The sequence below is a fragment of the Natator depressus genome, chromosome 20 (genome assembly GCF_965152275.1).
Source record: "Natator depressus isolate rNatDep1 chromosome 20, rNatDep2.hap1, whole genome shotgun sequence".
NCBI classification, from domain to species: domain Eukaryota; kingdom Metazoa; phylum Chordata; order Testudines; family Cheloniidae; genus Natator; species Natator depressus.
Genome location: NC_134253.1, coordinates 21,587,874 through 21,607,606, shown reverse-complemented (window position 1 = coordinate 21,607,606; position 19,733 = coordinate 21,587,874). Strand labels below are relative to the sequence as shown.

The 19,733-nt window shown below is 61.8% G+C and overlaps 2 protein-coding genes across 2 annotated transcripts; one reads left to right on the top strand and one right to left on the bottom strand.

Moving 5' to 3' along the window:
- The first annotated feature begins 3,964 nt into the window (after positions 1-3,964).
- On the top strand, positions 3,965-15,518 carry LOC141975332 (transforming growth factor beta receptor type 3-like). The gene is made up of 17 exons (XM_074935619.1): positions 3,965-4,019; positions 4,534-4,712; positions 5,650-5,775; positions 6,555-6,723; positions 7,150-7,309; positions 7,644-7,788; positions 8,289-8,478; positions 8,940-9,121; positions 9,364-9,525; positions 9,791-9,880; positions 10,259-10,432; positions 10,929-11,249; positions 11,920-12,058; positions 12,472-12,540; positions 12,820-12,930; positions 14,421-14,534; positions 14,989-15,518. The coding sequence occupies exons 1-16, from the start codon at positions 3,965-3,967 to the stop codon at positions 14,516-14,518; spliced, it is 2,370 nt and encodes a 789-aa protein (XP_074791720.1). The 3' UTR covers positions 14,519-14,534; positions 14,989-15,518.
- A 225-nt stretch (positions 15,519-15,743) lies between these two features.
- On the bottom strand, positions 15,744-19,672 carry LOC141975331 (uncharacterized). The gene is made up of 5 exons (XM_074935618.1): positions 19,633-19,672; positions 18,434-18,639; positions 17,238-17,381; positions 16,812-16,977; positions 15,744-16,115 (listed from the first exon to the last, which is right to left on the bottom strand). Exons 1-5 carry the CDS (start codon positions 19,670-19,672, stop codon positions 15,901-15,903), a joined length of 771 nt encoding a protein of 256 aa, XP_074791719.1. The 3' UTR covers positions 15,744-15,900.
- Positions 19,673-19,733: the final 61 nt, after the last annotated feature.

The window sequence follows — 19,733 nt, the reverse complement described above, 5'->3', positions numbered from 1 at the left end:
TATATTTTGCAATGCCCTAAACAGCCCAGCTCTGGTACAAGTTTGCCAGGTCTCAGAATGGCTGATCAGTCCCTGCGTGCCGCTGTTTCTCCAGCAGGGAGGTGGCAAGTGAGAGTCAACGGCAGAAGGAGAAGCTGCATCCCTTGCATCTTCTCTCCCCTCTTGCATGTGTTTAATGTGCAAATGCATTACCCACTTTTCCTTCTCTTCTGCGTCTTTAATAAGAGGGCAAAGGGGTGTTTAATGGGCTGTTTGCTGGGGGACTAAGCAGGCTGATGGCTCTGGTTACCAAACCCCAAAGCTTAATGTCAAGTAGGGACAGGGTCACGTTAACATCTTTCACTCTTTGGGCCCTTCTATTCCATCTACATTAACACAACAGCCGTGAGACAGGGATTGAGCCAGGACTGGCTGTGTGACCTCGGCCAAGGCCTTTGAACCGTGTGCCTCATTTTCCTCTCCTGGGTGTAACACATCCCTGCCTTGTTGGGCTGGGTGTGGGTATCTCCACTCTCCAGTCCAGCTGTTGTTTCATTGTCCTAGCCATCGATCCATGAAAGCCGCTGCAAATTACCTGTGTTCCACCTTGCAGCCCTTCCCCTCCCCCCTGCCGTGTGGGTGGCAGCGAGTCACAGTGACCCAGGGTTTGGCTGCCTGGGGGTTAGCGCAAGGCCTAGAACCCAGCGCCTCTCCCACCCTGCCTGCATTAATCATAAATCCACCCATCTCTGGGGCGACCCAAACTCCCCCCTTGGGCAGCTGGTTTTCTTTTTCCTCCTGGCCCCCATGGGAGGAGATCGGTATCTCCCACCTCCTGGCGCTCAACAGCTAGGGCCACATGAGTGCAACAGGGCTCAGCCCTGCCAGACATTCACCCCCTGCTTGCCTGGTTACAGATGGGCAGAGTTACGCCGGGGAGACCAAAGGTGGGAGGTTGCATCCAGCTTTGGTGTACAGCACATCAACAGTGGGAGGGGGTTCACTTTGTTGATAAAGAGCATAGAATCATAGAATATCAGGGTTGGAAGGGACCCCAGAAGGTCATCTAGTCCAACCCCCTGCTTGAAGCAGGACCAATTCCCAGTTAAATCATCCCAGCCAGGGCTTTGTCAAGCCTGACCTTAAAAACCTCTAAGGAAGGAGATTCTACCACCTCCCTAGGTAACGCATTCCAGTGTTTCACCACCCTCTTAGTGAAAAAGTTTTTCCTAATATCCAATCTAAACCTCCCCCATTGCAACTTGAGACCATTACTCCTCGTTCTGTCATCTGCTACCATTGAGAACAGTCTAGAGCCATCCTCTTTGGAACCCCCTTTCAGGTAGTTGAAAGCAGCTATCAAATCCCCCCTCATTCTTCTCTTCTGCAGACTAAACAATCCCGGCTCCCTCAGCCTCTCTTCATAAGTCATGTGCTCTAGACCCCTAATCATTTTTGTTGCCCTTCGCTGGACTCTCTCCAGTTTATCCACATCCTTCTTGTAGTGTGGGGCCCAAAACTGGACACAGTACTCCAGATGAGGCCTCACCAGTGTCGAATAGAGGGGAACGATCACATCCCTCGATCTGCTCGCTATGCCCCTACTTATACATCCCAAAATGCCATTGGCCTTCTTGGCAACAAGGGCACACTGCTGACTCATATCCAGCTTCTCGTCCACTGTCACCCCTAGGTCCTTTTCCGCAGAACTGCTGCCTAGCCATTCGGTCCCTAGTCTGTAGCGGTGCATTGGATTCTTCCATCCTAAGTGCAGGACCCTGCACTTATCCTTATTGAACCTCATCAGATTTCTTTTGGCCCAATCCTCCAATTTGTCTAGGTCCTTCTGTATCCTATCCCTCCCCTCCAGCGTATCTACCACTCCTCCCAGTTTAGTATCATCTGCAAATTTGCTGAGAGTGCAATCCACACCATCCTCCAGATCATTTATGAAGATATTGAACAAAACCGGCCCCAGGACCGACCCCTGGGGCACTCCACTTGACACCGGCTGCCAACTAGACATGGAGCCATTGATCACTACCCGTTGAGCCCGACAATCTAGCCAGCTTTCTACCCACCTTATAGTGCATTCATCCAGCCCATACTTCCTTAACTTGCTGACAAGAATACTATGGGAGACCGTGTCAAAAGCTTTGCTAAAGTCAAGAAACAATACATCCACTGCTTTCCCTTCATCCACAGAACCAGTAATCTCATCATAAAAGGCGATTAGATTAGTCAGGCATGACCTTCCCTTGGTGAATCCATGCTGACTGTTCCTGATCACTTTCCTCTCATGTAAGTGCTTCAGGATTGATTCTTTGAGGACCTGCTCCATGCATCTCTCTGTCTGTGCCCTACCAGGGACTGGCATCTTTTTGAGTGGTGGGGAGGGGGCTGGGATGCAGGACTCCTGGGTTTTGTGCCCATTTCTGGGAGGAGAGGGTTGGGATCCAGGATTGGGTGCGATTCCCTTAAAAACCGTTGGGAGTCTAATCTCTCCCCTCCCCTGCTCTCTGGTAACCTGACCCTGAGGAGTTGTTATTTTTAAACCTCCCATTGACCCAGATTATTTGTATTCTTCCAATTATTTTTAACTTCCCTGCAGGGAGCAATGAATCCAGCCAGAGCAAAGGGACCCGATGGCCATGGGCCTCTAAGCCCCAGGGACCCACTGCTTTCTGGACAGGCATAAAAGAGCCAAGATCCCTTTGCAGCCTGCACCCACAACCACCTGGAACCCAAGAGTCCTGGCTCCCAGAACCGCCCCCCTTCCCAAGCCTCTTTGCTGTTCTGCGATCAACGCTGCTGCAAGGTAAAGGTGCCCCGGCAGCCTGCTCGTGAGTAGGGTTTGCCATGACCCTGTTCCATGGGGATCTGGCTGGATGTGAGCGGGGGCTGGATTGGAGTCTGATCCCCTCCCAACTTTGCTTCTGTCCTGGATCCAGCTGACACTGGATCAGACTGTGTGGCAGTCCCAGAAGAGGTACCCCAGGGACAAGCCAGCCCCTTGGCATGTCAGGGAGGGGCAGGGGTAGCTGGGAATGGGGAGGAAGGAGGGGGGAATGTTTCTATATGGAACAAGCCTGAAGAGGCACTGGGAGCCAGGACTCCTGGGTTCTATTCCGGGCTCTGGGAGGGGAGTGGGGTATAGTGGTTAGAGCAGGGGGGGCGTGGGAGTCCAGATTCCTTGGTTCTTTACCATACTCTGGAAAGGGAGATGGAATCTAGTGGTTAGAGCAGGAGGCTGGAAATCAGTGGGACCGTGGGCATATCCCTTACCCTCTTGTGCCTCAGTTTCCCTATCTATAAAATAGCAATAAAGGCAAACCTGGGGAGTTGGGAGGCAAAATTAATCTCTGCAAAATGCTCTGAGATGCATCAATCTTGTAGGTAAACCTTCCCCACCCCACCCCACCCCATCCCAAACTGGGTAACCTGGCAGGAGGGGGAAGGAGTCTGGGAGCAGGGGATACCCGGTTCCCTGCTAAGCAGGAAGAGGTAGGGGGAGGATAGTGGAACACCCTTCCTAGGGGGAGGTGTCTAAATACTAGCAGGGAAATCTCATTATTGCCCTGAAGCAGCCCCCCCATGCCACTTGGGGGGAGCACTCCTGGGGTATGTCCGTCCTTGTGTCACATACTTCCCCACCCCCCGTCTGGATTCTTGGGTGGGGAGGATCCCTAGTCTCAGCCAGGGAGTAACGCTGACCCACTCGTGTGAGGATGGAGGAGGTACATGCTGCATCCCAGACACTGTGAATGACTGGGCCCCTGGACTCCCCCTCCCCTTGCCCTGAAACCTCATGGCCCCCCCCCACACACAGCCCCCTCTGTTCTGGGTCCCAGAAACCCCTCCCTCACCCTGGAGCACCCCCGGCACTCACTACAGTTTTCTCTTTCTCTCTGCCTAGGATCACCACCCCCCTCCCCCGGCATCCCCTGGTCAAATTGGGGAGTCCTGCACACCGGGATTGCAGGGGATGGCAGCTTGGAGCTCGATCCTGCTGCTGCTGCTGCTGTGGGGCCAGTCGGCAGGTGGGTGAGGGGGAATGGGGAGGCCAGTCAGGCCCCCACCGGGAGATCGATGGAGGGAGAGGGGGTGTCATCAAATGGTCAATGTGTGTCCCAGTGCCCTGCTTCCACCCTAACCACTAGACCAGTGGTTTTCAAACTCTGTATTGGTGATCCCTTTCACACAGCAAGCCTCCGAGTGTGACACCCCCGCCCCATGCATTAAAAAGGAGGGTAATTTAATTGGGGTTGTGAGCCCTATGGAACTGACAGCTCGCAACCTCCCTGTAACCTTCTGAGGGCTCATGGTCCCCTAGTTTGAGAACCCCTGCACTAGCCCCCACTCCACTCCCAAAGCCAAGGGTAGAACCCAGGAGTCCTGGCTGCGAGCCCCCATCCTCTAGCCATTAGACCACCCTGCCATTTCTGGGGGGGCAGGAGGTTCCCCTTCCAGGCACAGACCAGCTGCTCCCACTTTGGGAACTGCACTCCTTTGTCTGGCTCCTGCTGACCGGGGCCCTTTCTCTCTCCTCTACAGCCGCCTGGCACTGGGCCCTGTGCCAGGCTCGCCCGCTGTCCGCTCGCCACCCTGTGCTGGGCTTCTGGGAGCGGATCCGTGCAGGCACGGGTTGCGCCAGCCGGGGGCGCTCGGCCTCGGGCCGGGAGGTGCACGTGCTCGTCCTGAGGGGGCTAGCGGGGAGGATGGGGGCCAGACAGGTAGGTGGGAGGGAGTGTCCCTTCCCTGTCGTCTTCCAGCCTCACCCTGGGCCCCCCACCTCAGCCCCTTTACCCCCTGCCCTCCATCCTGTGCCCTCTTCCTGCTCCCTCCCCCAATTCCACCCTCTCACCCCCTGCCCTCCACCCTGCCCCCTTCCGTCCATCTTCCTGGTCTCTGTCCTTCAGCCTGTGTGCCCCAAGCTGCCCCTTCCCTCTGCCCCACCCTCTCACACCTCCTCACTCCCAGCCCTCCACCCTGTGCCCCCCAACCTGCCCCTTTTCTCTGCCCCACCCCCTCACTCTGCTCTCCACCCTGCCTCTCCCACAACTCTCACCCCTTCCCTCCACCCTGCCCCTTCCCTCCGCTCCACCCCCTGGCCCCCTTCCCTCCAACTTGTGCCTCCTGCCCCTCCCCCAACCCTCCTCACTCCATCCCCCCAACCTGTACCCCCACCCTGCCCCGTTCCCTCTGCCCCACCCCCTCACTTCCTGCCCTTCATCTTGTACTCCCAACTTGCCTCCTGCCCCTCCACCCTGTACCCCACAGCCTTGCCCCCTGCCCTGCATCCCACATGCCTCCCCTCCAGTCTGTGCTCCATGCCCCCTGTCCCAATCCTGTCTCCAGCCCCCCGCTACATAGTCCTGCTTCCTGTCCCTGCCATCCCCATCCCAACCCCATGGCCTGTGCCCCCACCACGCCCCTTCCTCCAACCCCACTGCCTCACCCCCTGCCCCCACCACACTGTGCCTCCCTATAGCCGCCCCTCCCACTCCTTGGTGCCCCAGCCCCTCAGCTGGCCACATGCCTGCCCTGTGCCCCCCACACCTCCCCTCCCCTACAGCCCCCACACCTTTCCCTGCACCCCCAGCCCCATGGCTTTGCCCCCTCCCCTATGTGCCTGAAGCTCCTAATACAGGGCCCTTTGCTCCCTCCCAGGTGAGCCTAGAACTGGGCCCAGCGCCCCACGGCAGAGCCCCTATCTTTGTGCTCAGCTCCCCAGCGCCTGTGGTCTGGAGCCTCCAAACGGCCCAAGTGGCTCTTGGGGAGCAATGGACCTTCCAGGTGAGGGTAGGGGCGGCTGTGGGGCTTGGGTGAGGGTGGCTGTGGGAGGGGAAGGTGGGAAGGGGGGTAGGAGGGCTGGGAGGGGAGGGCAGGGACATCGGGGCAGCTGGGGGAGGGTGGGGCAAGCAGTGAGGGTGGAGGAAGCATGGGAAGCTTGGGGCAGGTGGGGAGTGGAGCTGGCACAGGTGTGGGGGGAAGTGTGGGGCCAGCAATGGGGATTGAAAATGGGGAGGGCTGTGGTGGGGATGGTGGGGGGCTGGAGGTAGCTGTGGCAGGGGCAGGTGAGCAGTGGGGGTGGAGGCAGGCAGTGGGAGTGGTGGAGGGGTGGGAAGGGGGGGCTGGAGGTCACTTCTCTGGACTGGAGCTGGAGCAGGGTCCCTGGATGGGACAGTGGGTGCAGAGGGGCAGGGTGGGGGCTGGGGACCTGGGAGCATTTGGAGGCAGAGGAGTTTGGGCCCAGGGGCAGCGAGAGGAGTGGGGTGGGTGGAGCAGGGCTGGGTGGGAGAGGGGCTCTCAGGCCCAGGAGCAGCAGGGGTTGGGGGGTTCTGGCCAGGGGCAGTGGGGGTAGGGGCACAGGTTGGGAGGCCGAGGTATTGATGGTTGGAGGATCCTCCCCTCGACAGTTAGCCCTGGGGCTAGGAGGTGTGAGGAACCCAGGAGTCCTGTGGGGGCTGGGAGCGATGGGGAGCTGTGGTGGGAGTGGGGGGTATGTGGCACCCCACTGGGGGATGGGATGTCCATTCCCCAGGTGACCTCTCACCTTTATGCCCCCCCCACAGGTCTCCCCGGGGTCCAGAGTCTCGGCCCTGGGGGGTGTCTCTGTCACTGAAACCCAGCTGCCCCAGACCCCCCGAGGGCTCCTGCGCTGGGCGCATGAGGAGCACGGTGGGGTCAGCTCCCTGGCTGCGTATCGGGGCGTCAACACGGTCTATGTGCGGCTGGGAGACGGTATGGGGGGCTGGGGATTGAACCCCCGTGTCAATGGGGGGAGGGATTCAGGGTGGCTGGGGATCAGATCCTCATGTCAATGGCGGGGGGAAACCCAGGGGGGCTGGGTATTGGACCCCTGTGTCAATGGGGGGAGGGATTCAGGGTGGCTGGGGATTGGACCCCTGTGTCTGTGCGGGGAGGGGACCCTGGGGAGCTTGGACTCTGATCCTCATGTCAATGGGGGGAGGGGACCCAGGGGGCTGGGGATTGGACTCCATGTCAGTGTGGGAGGGGACCTTGGGGATCGGACCCCAGCCCCATGTACCTGAGGGAGGGAATCCCAGGGAGATATTGGGGGATCTACCCTAGGAATCCTGCATTCCTTAAGGGACCTCCGGGGTTAACCCCCCAACCTCCCCAGCCCCTCTGCATTCTCGCTACCAGATGGGGTCTTGCCAGGTGCCTGCAAACCTCGCAGGAACTTCCTCTCCCCGACCCACTTTGCCTCTGACGTCCAACCACAGCCCTTGCGGGGCTGCCTGACCTCTGACCCCCCATGGGACCCCGAAGTTCACGTCATCCTCTCCAAAGGAGCCAGGCCCCGGTATGAACCGTATATCAGAGCATCCTCCAGGGCTGGAATAGTGGGGGGCTGCGGGTCAGGATTGAGGGGCACCAGCAGAGCTGGGGGGCAGTGGGGAGCCCAGGGCTGGGATAGCGGGGGAGGGGAGGGCAGCTGCGCATCAGGATTGAGGGGCACCAGCAAAGCTGAGGGTGGGGGGGGGGAGCCCACAGCAAGGACAGAGGGGGCTTTGGGTCAAAATAGAGGGCCACTGGCAGAGCTGGAGGGCTCTCCACCCCTTTTGCTGCTCAGCCCCATGGCAGGAAATGCGCAGCCTAGCTGATGTTGGGGGTGGGGGGTCCTGCCGTGTCTCCAGGCCCCCAGCACATCTCACTGTGGAGCTCCAAGCGCCCCAAGGCTGCTGCTCCCCCCGGCTGGAGCTGATCGTGGTGCTGAAGAGCGAGGGCGCCACCAGCTGGCTGGTCCGAATCCACCACATGGCTGGGCGTCTGCGAGTCCTGGTAAGAGAGGGGCTCCCTGGGGATGGGAGAGGGGTTACAGGGGCCAGGAACAGCCCCCCCATGCACTGAGGCTGCTCCCCTCTGACCCCTCCCCACCATCAGTCTCTCCCGCATGACCCTGACCCTTTGGCCTGATGCCCCCTGACATCTTCTGAGCCCTCATGACCTTTAACCTCTGATATGGCTTCTCCTCCTGGCCTCAACCCCCTCTGGCCTGGTGCCCCCTGTTGCCAAGGTGAACCCAGGAGTCCTGGTGCCCAGCCCGGCTCCGCTGGTTCCGAGCCCTCTGGCTCCTGACTCAGTGGCTGGGGTGGAGCTGCCCCTCTCTTGAACTCCCCAGCCCCTCCTTGCGCTGACACCTTGTTCACCTGGAGCTGCTCGTTTGTATAGCATTGCCCATGATGCCCCGTTCCAGCCTCAGCCTGATCACCCTGAGCTGGAGCATGGTCTGGGTTGGCCTTGGGCTCTGTCACTTTGCCCTGCCCTCCCTTTCCTTACAGGCATCCCACAAGGTCTCGGTCAGCTGCACAGAACCAGAACCAGACCTGGCTCTGAGCAGCAGCATGTCCCTGGGCCTGGCCTATGCCAGTGACCCCATGGCCTGGGCAATGGAGCAGGGGCTGCCTGGGGTCACATCTTACACGGAGGCCGAGCAGGTGAACAGGTTCCTGGTCATCGTGGGGCTGGATGGTAGGTGACTCCTTCGGGGGCAGGGAATGGGCACAGGGTGCAATGCCACGAGAGGGCCATTAGGGGGCCCACCTGACTCAGGCCCTGCCCTGCCCCCAGTGCGGGGGGAGCTGCAGTTCTGCCCTGTGGCCCCCACTCCCCAGGCACAGCCAGACCCTTGGTGGCCCCCAGTGGTTGGAGAGGCTCATGCCCCAGATGATGCCCTCACGGCTGGCATGTCTGTCCTTCCCAGGGCACCGTCACATCCCAATCCCCAGTGCCATGGTGAAAGGGGAGAAATATGGGGGACTAGGACATAGAGCTGGGCAGTTCTCAATCCAGCCAGCAGGGGGCAGAGTTGCTCGCGCTCTCTCTCTCTCACACACACACATCCCCTCACCCTGTTCTTCAGCCCTATTCAACCCCCACTGGCCCTGTTTCCTTCTTCCCCTCTACCCCCTCACTCTGTTTTCTCCTGCTAGGGGACCCCAAGGCTCCCCACCCCTCCATTCCACCCCCCAGACCAGCCAAGATCTCCCCAATGATCTGGGAAAGGAGCCGAGCGGCCCCAGGAGGCAGGAGCGCTGTGGGGCTGGCGGGAGCTCTGTCTGTGGCGTGTCTGAGCGAGAGGGTGGTAGCTCATGTCAACAAGGACATGCTCCAGGTGAGGAATCCCCTTGTGTAAACAATTCCTTCAGTGCGGCACTAGGGGGCATTGTGCTGCAGTGAGTGTGGTGGGGGCTCAGCAGGGGGCGCTCTCCCCTCACAATCAGTGCTGGTCCCAGTGCAGTGCTAGGGGGCGCTCTGCTGCAGAGAGTCAGGTGGGGGCTCAGTAGGGGGTGCTCACCGCTCGCACTCAGTGCCGGCTGTATCAGTCTCATAGTCTCCCCCACCTGCCTCGGCCAGGCCGCCAGACTCTCCCCAGCCCGAGTGACCCTGCGGGACCCCAGCTGTGCAGCCCAGTCCAATGGCACCCACTTCCTGCTGGAGTCCTCCCTGGCCGGCTGCGGCGCCCTGCGCATCCCAGCCCTAGGCCCCACCTCGGGCATCGTGCGGTACCAGAACGCGGTGAGCTGTGGTATAGAGGGGACAATGAGGGACTGAGTGCGAATGGGAGGGGGTAGATGTGAAGTGAAAGTGTCTGGGGGTCTGCAAACGGGACAGTGTGTTAGGGGAGTCGAGGGGACCAGGACAGGGTCAATGGGGGCTGGACGGGGCTGGAGGAGTGGGAGAAGTGTGGACGACTGGGAACGGGAAGGCTGGGGTTAATGGGGTCTCGTCTGATGCTCTCATGTTTCTGATTGTGCCAATTGCTCCCCACCCCTCCCCCCAGGTGGTGCTCCGGGGCAGCGGGCCAGGGGTAGCGCCTGGGGGTTCCCCACTCCCGGCGAGACAGGCTGAAGATAGCTCGGAGTCCATTGAGGTGGGCAAAGGGGGAGGGGTGGCGTCTTTGGCTGGGCGGTTCTGGTGCTGCTGTGGGGCAGGTCCCTCAGGCCCTTTCAGTGGGGGAGGACCTGGGATTGGCGGATTCCCTCCCAAACTATTGGGAGCAGCTCAAAGTGGGGAAGCATGCTGGGCCCGCTCTGAACCCCCCTGAGCTGGGATGGGGGTTCCTGGCTCCCAACGGCTCCTGGCTCAGTGGGGACCAGGCAGCAGCCGTGGGGAGATGGAGAGCCTTGTTAGGGGAGGTGTCCTAGGGCTTGGGAAGACAGGGCTAACTGGGGAGTCTCTAGGACTGGAGTTCTGGGGGCTGGTCCCCATGTCCCCTACACCCCCCACACCCTCCGCTCCTCTCCCACAGTTCTCCTGCTCCTCCCCAAGCCTGAGCCAGCCGTCCCGCTTTGCCAAGCCCATCCTGGATCTTCCCTTCCACCTGGGCCGTGTCCTGCTCAGCCTGGAGGTCTACAGCTCGGAAGCCTTCACCAAGGCCCAGGGACCCTGCACGGTGTCGGCCAACAGCCGCGTCTTTGTGGAAGTAACTGAGGGGGAGGGAGGCACCATCCAGCCCCATGGCACTGGGATCCCCCTCCCCTCTGCCCCAGCAGGCCTGGGGCTTTGCCCAGTACCCCATCACCTTGGGAAGGGCAGAGCTCTGAGGGGCTGTGCTAGCCAGGTCTCCCCCCCAACCCCAGGCTGGTTAACCTGCTGGAGCTGTGGGGTTCTCTCCCCCAGGCCCCTTCCACACCCACAGGGGGGTTGCTCCAGCCTCTGGGGCAGAAGCTGTGGAGAAAGTTACAATATTAATCTGGCAGGAGGTCAGATTGGTGGTGTTAGAGCAGGGGGTCTGGGTGTCAGGACTTCTGGGTTCTATCCCCAGTTCTGGGAGGGAAGCAGGATCAGGGATTAGACCGGGGATGGGTGCCAGGACTCCTGGGTTCCATGCTTGGGGGTGAGATCATGTTTGTGGAGTGGGACCCAGCAGGCCTGAGGTGTCCTGTCCCCTCCCCTCCTGATCTCAACCCTCTGTGCAGGCTGCTCTGGCTGCCTTCGACCCCTGGCTCAGCTTCAGCATCCGCCTCTGCTTCCTCTCGCCGAGCTCCTCCTCCTCGCTGGACTCCCCCTACATCCTGGTGCGGGGGGGCTGCCCGGCTCACCCCGACGTCTCCCTGCACCCGCCCCACAAGGGGGCTGCAGGCCAGGCATCGCCCTCTGGCTCCCAGGAGCTACAGCGCCTCAGCTTCCTGCTCCGGCCCCTCTACAATGACTCCATCCAATTCCTGCACTGCCGCCTGGCCCTCTGCGCCCAGGAGCCCCAGGGCCAGGCTGGGGTCTATGGGGGCGCCCTCCCCAAGGTCTGTACCGTGCTGCCGGATGCCACCCCTGCTCTAGCCTGCTCCAGTGTGTGGCTGCAGGCCATGGGGAGGATAAAAGCCCAGCTACTGCAAAGGGGTGGGGGGGGGTGTCTCCTTTAGCTCAGATGGCAGAGTGAAGTGGCCCCAGTTCTACCCTGGCCTCCAGGGTTTGTCCCCCAGGCTGGATTTCTACCCTGGGCTGCAGGCAATGCTGGGAACACCTGGATGGGCTGGTGGCTGGAGGGGAGGGGCTGAGTCCCCCAGGACAATACAATGGTCCCTGCTGGGGGGGTGCCACAGGGGGCCAACTCTGCCTTTGGGTTCAACGCTGCAGGGGCTGCTCTGGGAGGAGAATGGAGTCCAGTGTTTACAGGGTCAGGCCCCCTGGCTTCCATCCCCAGCCTCTGGGAGGAGTTTGGGGTCCAGGTCACAGTTGTGACCCCCGGCAGGCAGCTGCGGGGTCTGACTTTCTCTCTGACAAATCAATGTCAATGTATAAAAATTCAGACAAGCGTGGCTGGGCTCAGGAAGGGGGTGGGATCCCAGGGCTGGGAACCGTGGGGTGGAGGGAGGGGCTGGTGCTGAGACTGGGAAAGTTTGGGGGGTGAGGGTGGTGAGGTGAGCACCCAGTACTGGGACAAGGTGCCTGTCTGAGCCTTGTCAGTTTCAGTGTGGGCCCCAGGCCGGGGCATGCACCAGCAGCAGCGTGGGGGAGCCGGGCAGCGGGCGGTTCCAGCACACCTTCACCAAGCCCATCATCGTAATGGTGGGGAGCCTGGGCAGAGCCACCAAACCCACCCCAGGAACAGGTGAGTCCTGGGACGGGTTGGGGGCTGGTTATGGGAGCAGGCAGAGAGACTGCAACACACCAAGGCCCTGATGCAATTGCCCTGCAGTGCAGCACCCCCTTGCACTGGGCTGGGGCATTGGGGTCAGCACTGACTGCGAGGGGAGAGCGCCCCCTACTGAGCCCCTGCCCTGCTCCCTGCTGCACAGCGCCCCCTAGCATTGGGCTGGGGCATTGGGATCAGCACTGACAGCCAGGGGAGAGCGCTCCTTACTGAACTCCTGCTCCCTGCTGCACAGCACCCCCTAGTGCCATGCTGGGGTATTGGGGATGGTCAACACTAACAGCCAGGGGAGAGCACCCCCTAGAGGAGATCAGGGGATGTCTCCATCGTTCTCTCAAAGTGTTTCTGGCTTCCTTGTCCTCTCCCAGCAGATCCCTTTCTGGTGCCCTTTCCTCCGGCTGGCAGGAGGGGGAAGGTGCTGAAGGGAGACACACCCCCTGGTAAGAGAGGCCCCCTTCATATCACCCCCTAAGCCCCCTGCTGTCCCACTTGCCTTGCAAGCTGGTGAGAGCACATAGTTCCCCTTGGTTTCAGTGGGAACAGAGGGCATGCTGGGAATCAGGATTCCTGGGTTCTATTCCCTGCTCTGGGAGGGGGTTGGGGTCTACTGGGTGAGAGCAGGTGGAGAAGGAGTCTGGGAGCCTGGACTCCCTGGGTTCCACCTCCCCCCCCCCCCCAGCACTGGCTCTGCATCTGCTCACTCTCCCCGTTCCCCACAGCCCCCCTGCCCCAGGGCCTGGAGCTGCCCACTGTGGTGGGCATCGTCTTCTCAGCTTTCGTCATTGGTGTCTCTCTCACTGGGGGGCTCTGGCTCATTCACTCCAAGACAGGTAGGAGGGGCCGTCGGTTGAGGTGGGGGTCAGATGGATGGTGCCCCCATTGATCCAGTTGCCACCCATGTACCACCCCCCCCCCCAGCTGGGCCAGTGGTTCCTTCCTAGCCAATACATTTAGGAGTCAGGGTGGGCTTGTTATGTGTCACATGCATGTGGAGGGGAACCAGGGGAATCCCTCTCTGTACCCTGGAGTCTAAAGCTACCAGCATCCCTGGAGCCCCAGGGAAAAGGCCCCTTAACTCTGGGAGGGGATGGGGGAGGGGGTCTTGGAGCCAGAACTCCTGGGTTCTGTCCCAGCCCTGGGTGGGGAGTGGCATCTAGTGGGTTAGAGCAGAGAAAGGCTGAGAGCCAGGACTCCTGTGGGGCTAATGGTTAGAGCAGGCTGAGAGTCAGCATGTCGAAGGGTTACTGATTCCTAGCCCCCATCCCTAAAACGCCCTTAAGTTCTGTTCCCCTTGGCACTCTGCCAGTCCCAGCCCTTTCTCCTAAGCTCTGACAGCCTTGTCCCTGACCGCAGGATTCACACCAGGGCCTTTCCTTCTAGTGAAGCTTCCCCCAGGCGCTCTGTCTTGTGCCAAGTTACACAGATAGCCTGCGGGACTCCCTGCCACAAGGTCTAAAGGTTTAGCTGGCGTCAAATAAAACTGGATGTCTGTAGCTAATGGGTGGGGTGGCAGAGGCAGCATGAGATGAATCCAGGCAGCAGATGACACTCGAAGGGTGGGGTCTTGACCTGGGGGGGGGGTAATCCTTGTTCCTTGCTATGAGCTGGTGGAACTTCTTGCCACAAGGGCTCTGTGAAGCTGGGAGTTTAGCAGGGTTCAGGGAGGGATTTGATGGTTCTACAGTGAATGAGAACAATCCAGAGACACCAGCATGGCTGCCAGGCAGACCCCGGGGCATGGGAAGGGCTGCAGTCCTTCTGGTTTCCTTGCTAACTCTCTCTTCTCAGTGATGGCGGGCTAGGCAGGGTGGTGCAGCAGTCTGGGCAATAGCCTGGATGTGAGAGGCTAGGGTTCAAGTCCCTGCTCTGGCACAGCTTCCCTGGGTGAGCTTGGGCAAGTCACTTTAAAAAAAAAAAAGTGCCTCAGTTTCCCCATCTATACTACGAGGCTAATAGCACATGCCCTATAGTATGTGGGGGGTGTTATGAGGGTAAATACGGTAAAGATTGTTTTGGGGCAGCTACTACAGTAATGGAGGCAGCTAGGTGCTGGAGATGGGCAATTATTCTAGAGCTGCCACTGCCAGCAGGCGCCTCTCTGCCCAGCAGGGGGCAGCAGCAGGCGCCAAGTGGCCACCTAGCTAGTGCCCAGTATTATCCAGGGTGCAGGTGGTGCTGCCCTGATAGGGATCCCCAAGCTGTGGCTCCCTTGTACGATGATCCCTGGCAGTTCCTGCCCGGGGCTGGGCTGGGTGGTGTCCCACCAGCCGCCCCCCGTTGCACTCCCAGGCCAGGGTTTCTAACACCCTGTTTGTTCCAGATCCTGCTGAAGTGCCACCTCCAAGTCCCTCAGCCCCAGCTGTGCCCCCTGCGTTGCCGGCACCTGATGCTGGTGCGGTCTGTGCCCCCCTGGTCTAGGCGCTCAGAGACCCAGGTACGGGGGGTGGCAGGACTCTCAGCCCCCCCCCCCCCCAATTCCCAGGATCTTGAGTGTGACTCATGGTGAATGAGGCACAGTTATGGGAGCACGGGGAAGGGTTGGGGGAAGGGGATGCACTGGGGGCAGAGCTGGGGGGAGGCAATGCCGTGGGGCAGAGCAGGCACTAGGGACTGAAAAGTGCACGCTGCAGCTCAACCCCCCTGTGGGGCTGCTGGGAAAATACCCCCACCCCCACCCGTGGAGGAAGGAGATACCGTCAGTGTGGAGATGGGGCCCCAGCCATGGGTGGGGCCGGGGGTTTGGAGATCCCCCAGCGTGGGTGGGATTCCCTGCTGCAGGGCGGGATGTTGAGCTGTGGGGGATGAGTTGAGCTGTGGTGAATGGTGGAGCATGGGGGTGGATGGGGGGGGCACCCCCACTGACCCATCTATCTGTCTCCCTCTGGCAGCTCACAGGGGCCTCCCTGTCCGTGCTCGTGGGGATACGCTGGCACTGGCCCCACCATCACCACCTGCAGGCGCCCGGCCCTGTGGCTCCCAGGATCAGCAGCCGATTGGACTCTGCTCAGCACAGCCAGGGTGGCCACTGGGGGAAGGGCCTCTCCACCTGGCCTGGAGGGCCCCCTCCCTGTGACCGGCGGGCAGCAGGCCTCGCCCAGGCCGGAAGGGGCCCTGGGGCAGGCCCCACGGCATTGGGACTGCGGCACCGGCTGGTTCTTTGCCGGCTGCAGGGAGCGTTCACGCTTTCTGGGTATAAAGGTGATGGTGGAGGATGGGCCGGTGCTGCCCGTATGTTATTGCTCACGGCGTCGCGCTGCCAGGGGCCGGGACGCAGGCTGCTTTCCACTCACGTCCTTTAATTCTCCGCCGGCAGCCGGGGGAGGGTTACAGCGATGGGCCAAGGAGCCATCTCTGCTTACTGGGGCGCAGGGCAGATCTCGGCTCACATCTCTCCCCTGCGTCTGGGTCGGGGGCACAGCCCCACAGCTCAGCCCTCCCTCTCCCCCATCCCAGCCCCCAGGGGAGATGCTCATGCAAGGAGCCAAACCAGGCTGGTGCTTCCCCCTTGCCCCAGACAGTGCCCCTGACTGTCCCACTGTGCCCACCTTCAGCTATAGGGGGACCGAAGGTCTGGCTGGCACGAGGGGGCCACGAAGGGCAGGCAGCTGAGTCCTCCTGCCGGCTGTCGGCTCCGTCACGTGGTGGCTGTGGGTCCCAGCAGCACCTGCCAGGCGAGGGGGGGTGGGGTGCGATGGCAGCTTGGGGGATGATCTAGGAGCCCCCTCAGCTCTGGGGTTTCTCCTCTGGCCTCCATAGCTGCCCCTGCAGGCCGGGTGTCCCAGACCCCACCTGCCTGGCCCCTAGCGGAGGGCACCCAGTGCCTGGCCACCCCCGGGGCTGTGGAAGAGCCCGTGGGTCTCCTGGTGGCGCCGGAGGTCCACCTTGCGCTGGAAGCCCTTGGGGCAGAGGGAGCAGGCGAAGGGCTTGTGCCCGGAGTGCTTGCGGCTGTGGGTGATGAGGTTGGAGCTCTGACTGAAGGCTTTGCCGCACACCTGGCATTTGTGAGGCTTCTCACCTGCGGGGAGAGGGAGAGAGGTTAGGTGTGGGGGCTGCAGAAGGGGCCAGGATCCCTCAGGGCTCAGCAGAGAGCCCCAAAACTCACCCAGGGTTCTGCAGGACTGGAAGGACCCTAGAGTAGCAGGGCCCTCATCTACCCGGCCGCCCATGGGCCCACGCCCCCACCCAGACAGCCACGGGCCCAGCACAGCCTGGATCCTGCTTGGGCTGCAGTACGGGCATGGGGGTGATGTTTGCAGCCCTGTGACCCCCTTCACCTGCCATTCCCTGATCAGGCCCCCAGGTGCTGCTGTTGCTCCATGGAGTTGCGGAGGGCGGGAGCTGGAGCAGGCGCGAGGGACCAATTTGTGCAGGGCAGGACATGGAGACAAGTGCATCAAATGTCCCGCTGTTCAGTCTGGCTGCAGATCCTGGTCTGCAGCCCCTGCTGTCCCAGCCCTGGGCTCCCACCAGCTCTGGCGCTGCCCCCCAAGCCCCCCCTGCAGCCCACTGCTGTCCCACTCCGCGGCGCTGGTACGCCTAATTCCCAAGCCACAGCTCCCCGCTGTCCCAGCCCTGGGCTCTCCCAACAGCTCTGCTGGTGTCCTCCAGTCCTGACCCACAGCCCCTGCTGTCCCAGCTTTAGGGTCCCCCCAAATGTCTACCAATGCCCCCTGTCCTGGGGTTGGGGGAGTCCGAGCCGGCTGCCTCTCACCAGTGTGGATGAAGGTGTGTTTCTTCATGTCGGATTTCTGATGGAAGCGTTTCCCGCAGAAGGGGCAGGGGAAGGGGCGTGTGTCCGAGTGGATGAGCAAGTGGGTGGAGAGCGTGGATGAGCGCTTGAACTGCTTCCCGCAGATCCGGCAGGGGAAACTCCTCACCTGCAGGGAAACCCATCAGCTGGGGCCTAGGGGGGGAGGGGGGGCGAATTTTTGGGAACTGCAGCAACCCCCCGGTCTCCTCCAGTGGCCTCCCCCGTATAGCCCTGCCTTCACCCCCCACCATGTTAGACCCATGGCTGCCCCCTGCCCAAATGGATGCCCATCCAGGCCCCCAAAGCCCCCCACTGCTGCAAAAGATCCACCTCGAAACCCCCATTTGTATATCACCATCCATCCTCCCCACCCCAGGCCTCACCCACCTCTGGCTTCCCTTTGCCCGGGCAGGGAGGGGCAGGCTGGTGCTGCAGGCTGCCTGGATGTCCACACATCCCCCATGGGGCTATGGGGCTGCAGAGCGTTGAGCATTTCAGGTGGCTGCCTAGCCGCTGGGCTGCAGGGAGGCCCTGGGGGTGGGGAGAGAAAGGGGGTCAACATGGGGAGCCTGCCCCAAATGTACAAGCTGGAATTGGTGGTGGCCATGTAGGGCAGGGCTGAGACCAAACTCATCAGGGCAGTGACTGAACCTAGCCCCTCCAGTGCCTGGACGTTTGTTGGGGCCAACCTGTGTCACCTGCCTTTCTTCTACAGCCACCTTCTCATGAGTCTGACCCGGAAACCTTACAATTCCCCCCCTCCCACCCGCTTTGTGATCTGACACTGGGGAAAGGGGCCCACTGGGCAGCCCCTGGCAGGGACAGGGCTCGGTTACCTACCAGCCCCCTCCACCCAAGCAGGGCGAGTTTCCACCACACAGCGTGGCAGCACCTAGCACCCCCGACAGGGACAGAGCCGGCATCACACTGGGGCCTGCACAGAGTGCTACACTCCCTGGTCACACCCTAAACAGACACAGGGTGGACGGGTAAACTGAGGCACAGAGTGGGAGGGGAAGAACTCACCCAAGCAGATCAGAGAACCCCGGTCCCCAAGTCCCAGTCTGGTGTTTTGTCCACTAGGCCACTCTGCCACTTGTGCCTGCCCCAGAGACCCCCACCCAGCTGCACAGGGGAAGCGCAGCCCCATGCTGGGCAGCACCAGGCTGGGCATGGGGAGGGGGCTTCACTCAGCTCTGTTTAAAGGTGGGGGCTGGGAATGGGACATGGGGCCTTTCCCCTCTAGGGGGTGCCAGCTCCCATCTTGCCCCAGGGCAGGACTAGCTGGCTCAGGGGGCAGGGAATGGGACATGGGGCCTTTCCCCTCTAGGGGGCGCTGGATCTGATCCCGCCCAAGCTGGCAGTGGCAGGGAGTGGTGCCCGCATGAAGTGAGGTGGGAAGGGTTCTTCATCCAGTTCCCAGGGGCAGGAGCCTCCAAACAGCCCCATTGCTGGCAGCCCTGAGGGGAGGCCAAGCGCTGGAGAGGGATGGAGCTCCCGGGGCTGGATCACGCAGGGAGGCCTCAGCTCCCAGGGTCAGCAGGGCGAAGGCCTCAGCCCAGTCCCTTGGGGGGGCCCATTACCTTGTCACAGCAGCTGCACCTGTGTGGTGGCTTGGAGAAGAGCAGGAGAGATCCCAAGAGGCCAGAGGGCTCCTCGGCGTCCCCTCCCAGCTCCCTCCTGGAGCACAGCGCCGGCGGCAGGACGCTCTGCACCAGCTGCTTCAGCTCAGGGCTGCGATAGCTGCTCCAGAAGGGCTTGAACGACACATCTGGGGGGCTGCTCACGCCTACGGGGAAACAGCAACTGAGGGACTGGGACATGCAGCCTTTCCCCTCCAGGGGGCGCTGGCTCCAGCTGGCTCAGTGGGCCAGTGATTGGGACATGGGGCCTTTCCCCTCCAGGGGGCGCCGGCTCCAGCTGGCTCAGTGGGCCAGTGATTGGGACATGGGGCCTTTCCCCTCCAGGGAGCGCCGGCTCCAGCTGGCTCAGTGGGCCAGTGATTGGGACATGGGGCCTTTCCCCTCCAGGGGGCGCTGGCTCCAGCTGGCTCAGTGGGCCAGTGATTGGGACATGGGGCCTTTCCCCTCCAGGGGGCGCCGGCTCCAGCTGGCTCAGTGGGCCAGTGATTGGGACATGGGGCCTTTCCCCTCGAGGGGGCGCCGGCTCCAGCTGGCTCAGTGGGCCAGTGATTGGGACATGGGGCCTTTCCCCTCCAGGGGGCGCCGGCTCCAGCTGGCTCAGTGGGCCAGTGATTGGGACATGGGGCCTTTCCCCTCCAGGGGGTGCCGGCTCCAGCTGGCTCAGTGGGCCAGTGATTGGGACATGCGGCCTTTCCCCTCCAGGGGGCGCTGGCTCCAGCTGGCTCAGTGGGCCAGTGATTGGGACATGGGGCCTTTCCCCTCCAGGGGGCGCCGGCTCCAGCTGGCTCAGTGGGCCAGTGATTGGGACATGCAGCCTTTCCCCTCCAGGGGGTGCCGGCTCCACTCCGGCCCCAGGGTAGGGGACTGGCTGGCTCAGAGGGTGGGGAATGGGACACGGCTGGTTGCTGTTGTGTAAGATGAGGTTAGGTGGGTCTCAGTCCAGTTCCCAGTGGGGCAGGTGGCCCCATCACAGAGCTGGCCACCTGCCTGCCACGGCCCCCCAGAGCAAGGCCAGATGGGGCTGAGAGGGGGATGGGAATTGCAACTGGAGAGGGAAGCTGGGAGGCTGGGGGTGAAGGGCTGGTGTGGGATTGGGAGGGGCTCCCCCAGGGGAGGATGGGGCTGGTTGTGGGGGTTACCTGGCAGGGGCCGACAGGCCCAGCTCTGGCTGAAGTCCATCTCGGAGGGGGGGCTGCACCGTGCCTGGCTGGTTGCCCCATCCCTATCCTGCACCCCCCAG

Coding starts and splice junctions, on each gene's coding strand:
- LOC141975332 (XM_074935619.1), top strand. CDS start 3,965: ATGGCAGCTTGGAGCTCGATCCTGCTGCTGCTGCTGCTGTGGGGCCAG. Junction 7,789..8,288: donor CTGGGCGTCTGCGAGTCCTG/GTAAGAGAGGGG, acceptor CTTTCCTTACAG/GCATCCCACAAGGTCTCGGT. Junction 9,881..10,258: donor ATAGCTCGGAGTCCATTGAG/GTGGGCAAAGGG, acceptor CCTCTCCCACAG/TTCTCCTGCTCCTCCCCAAG.
- LOC141975331 (XM_074935618.1), bottom strand. CDS start 19,672: ATGGACTTCAGCCAGAGCTGGGCCTGTCGGCCCCTGCCAG. Junction 18,640..19,632: donor GGCCTGTCGGCCCCTGCCAG/GTAACCCCCACA, acceptor GTTTCCCCGTAG/GCGTGAGCAGCCCCCCAGAT. Junction 17,382..18,433: donor GGTGCAGCTGCTGTGACAAG/GTAATGGGCCCC, acceptor CCCCACCCCCAG/GGCCTCCCTGCAGCCCAGCG.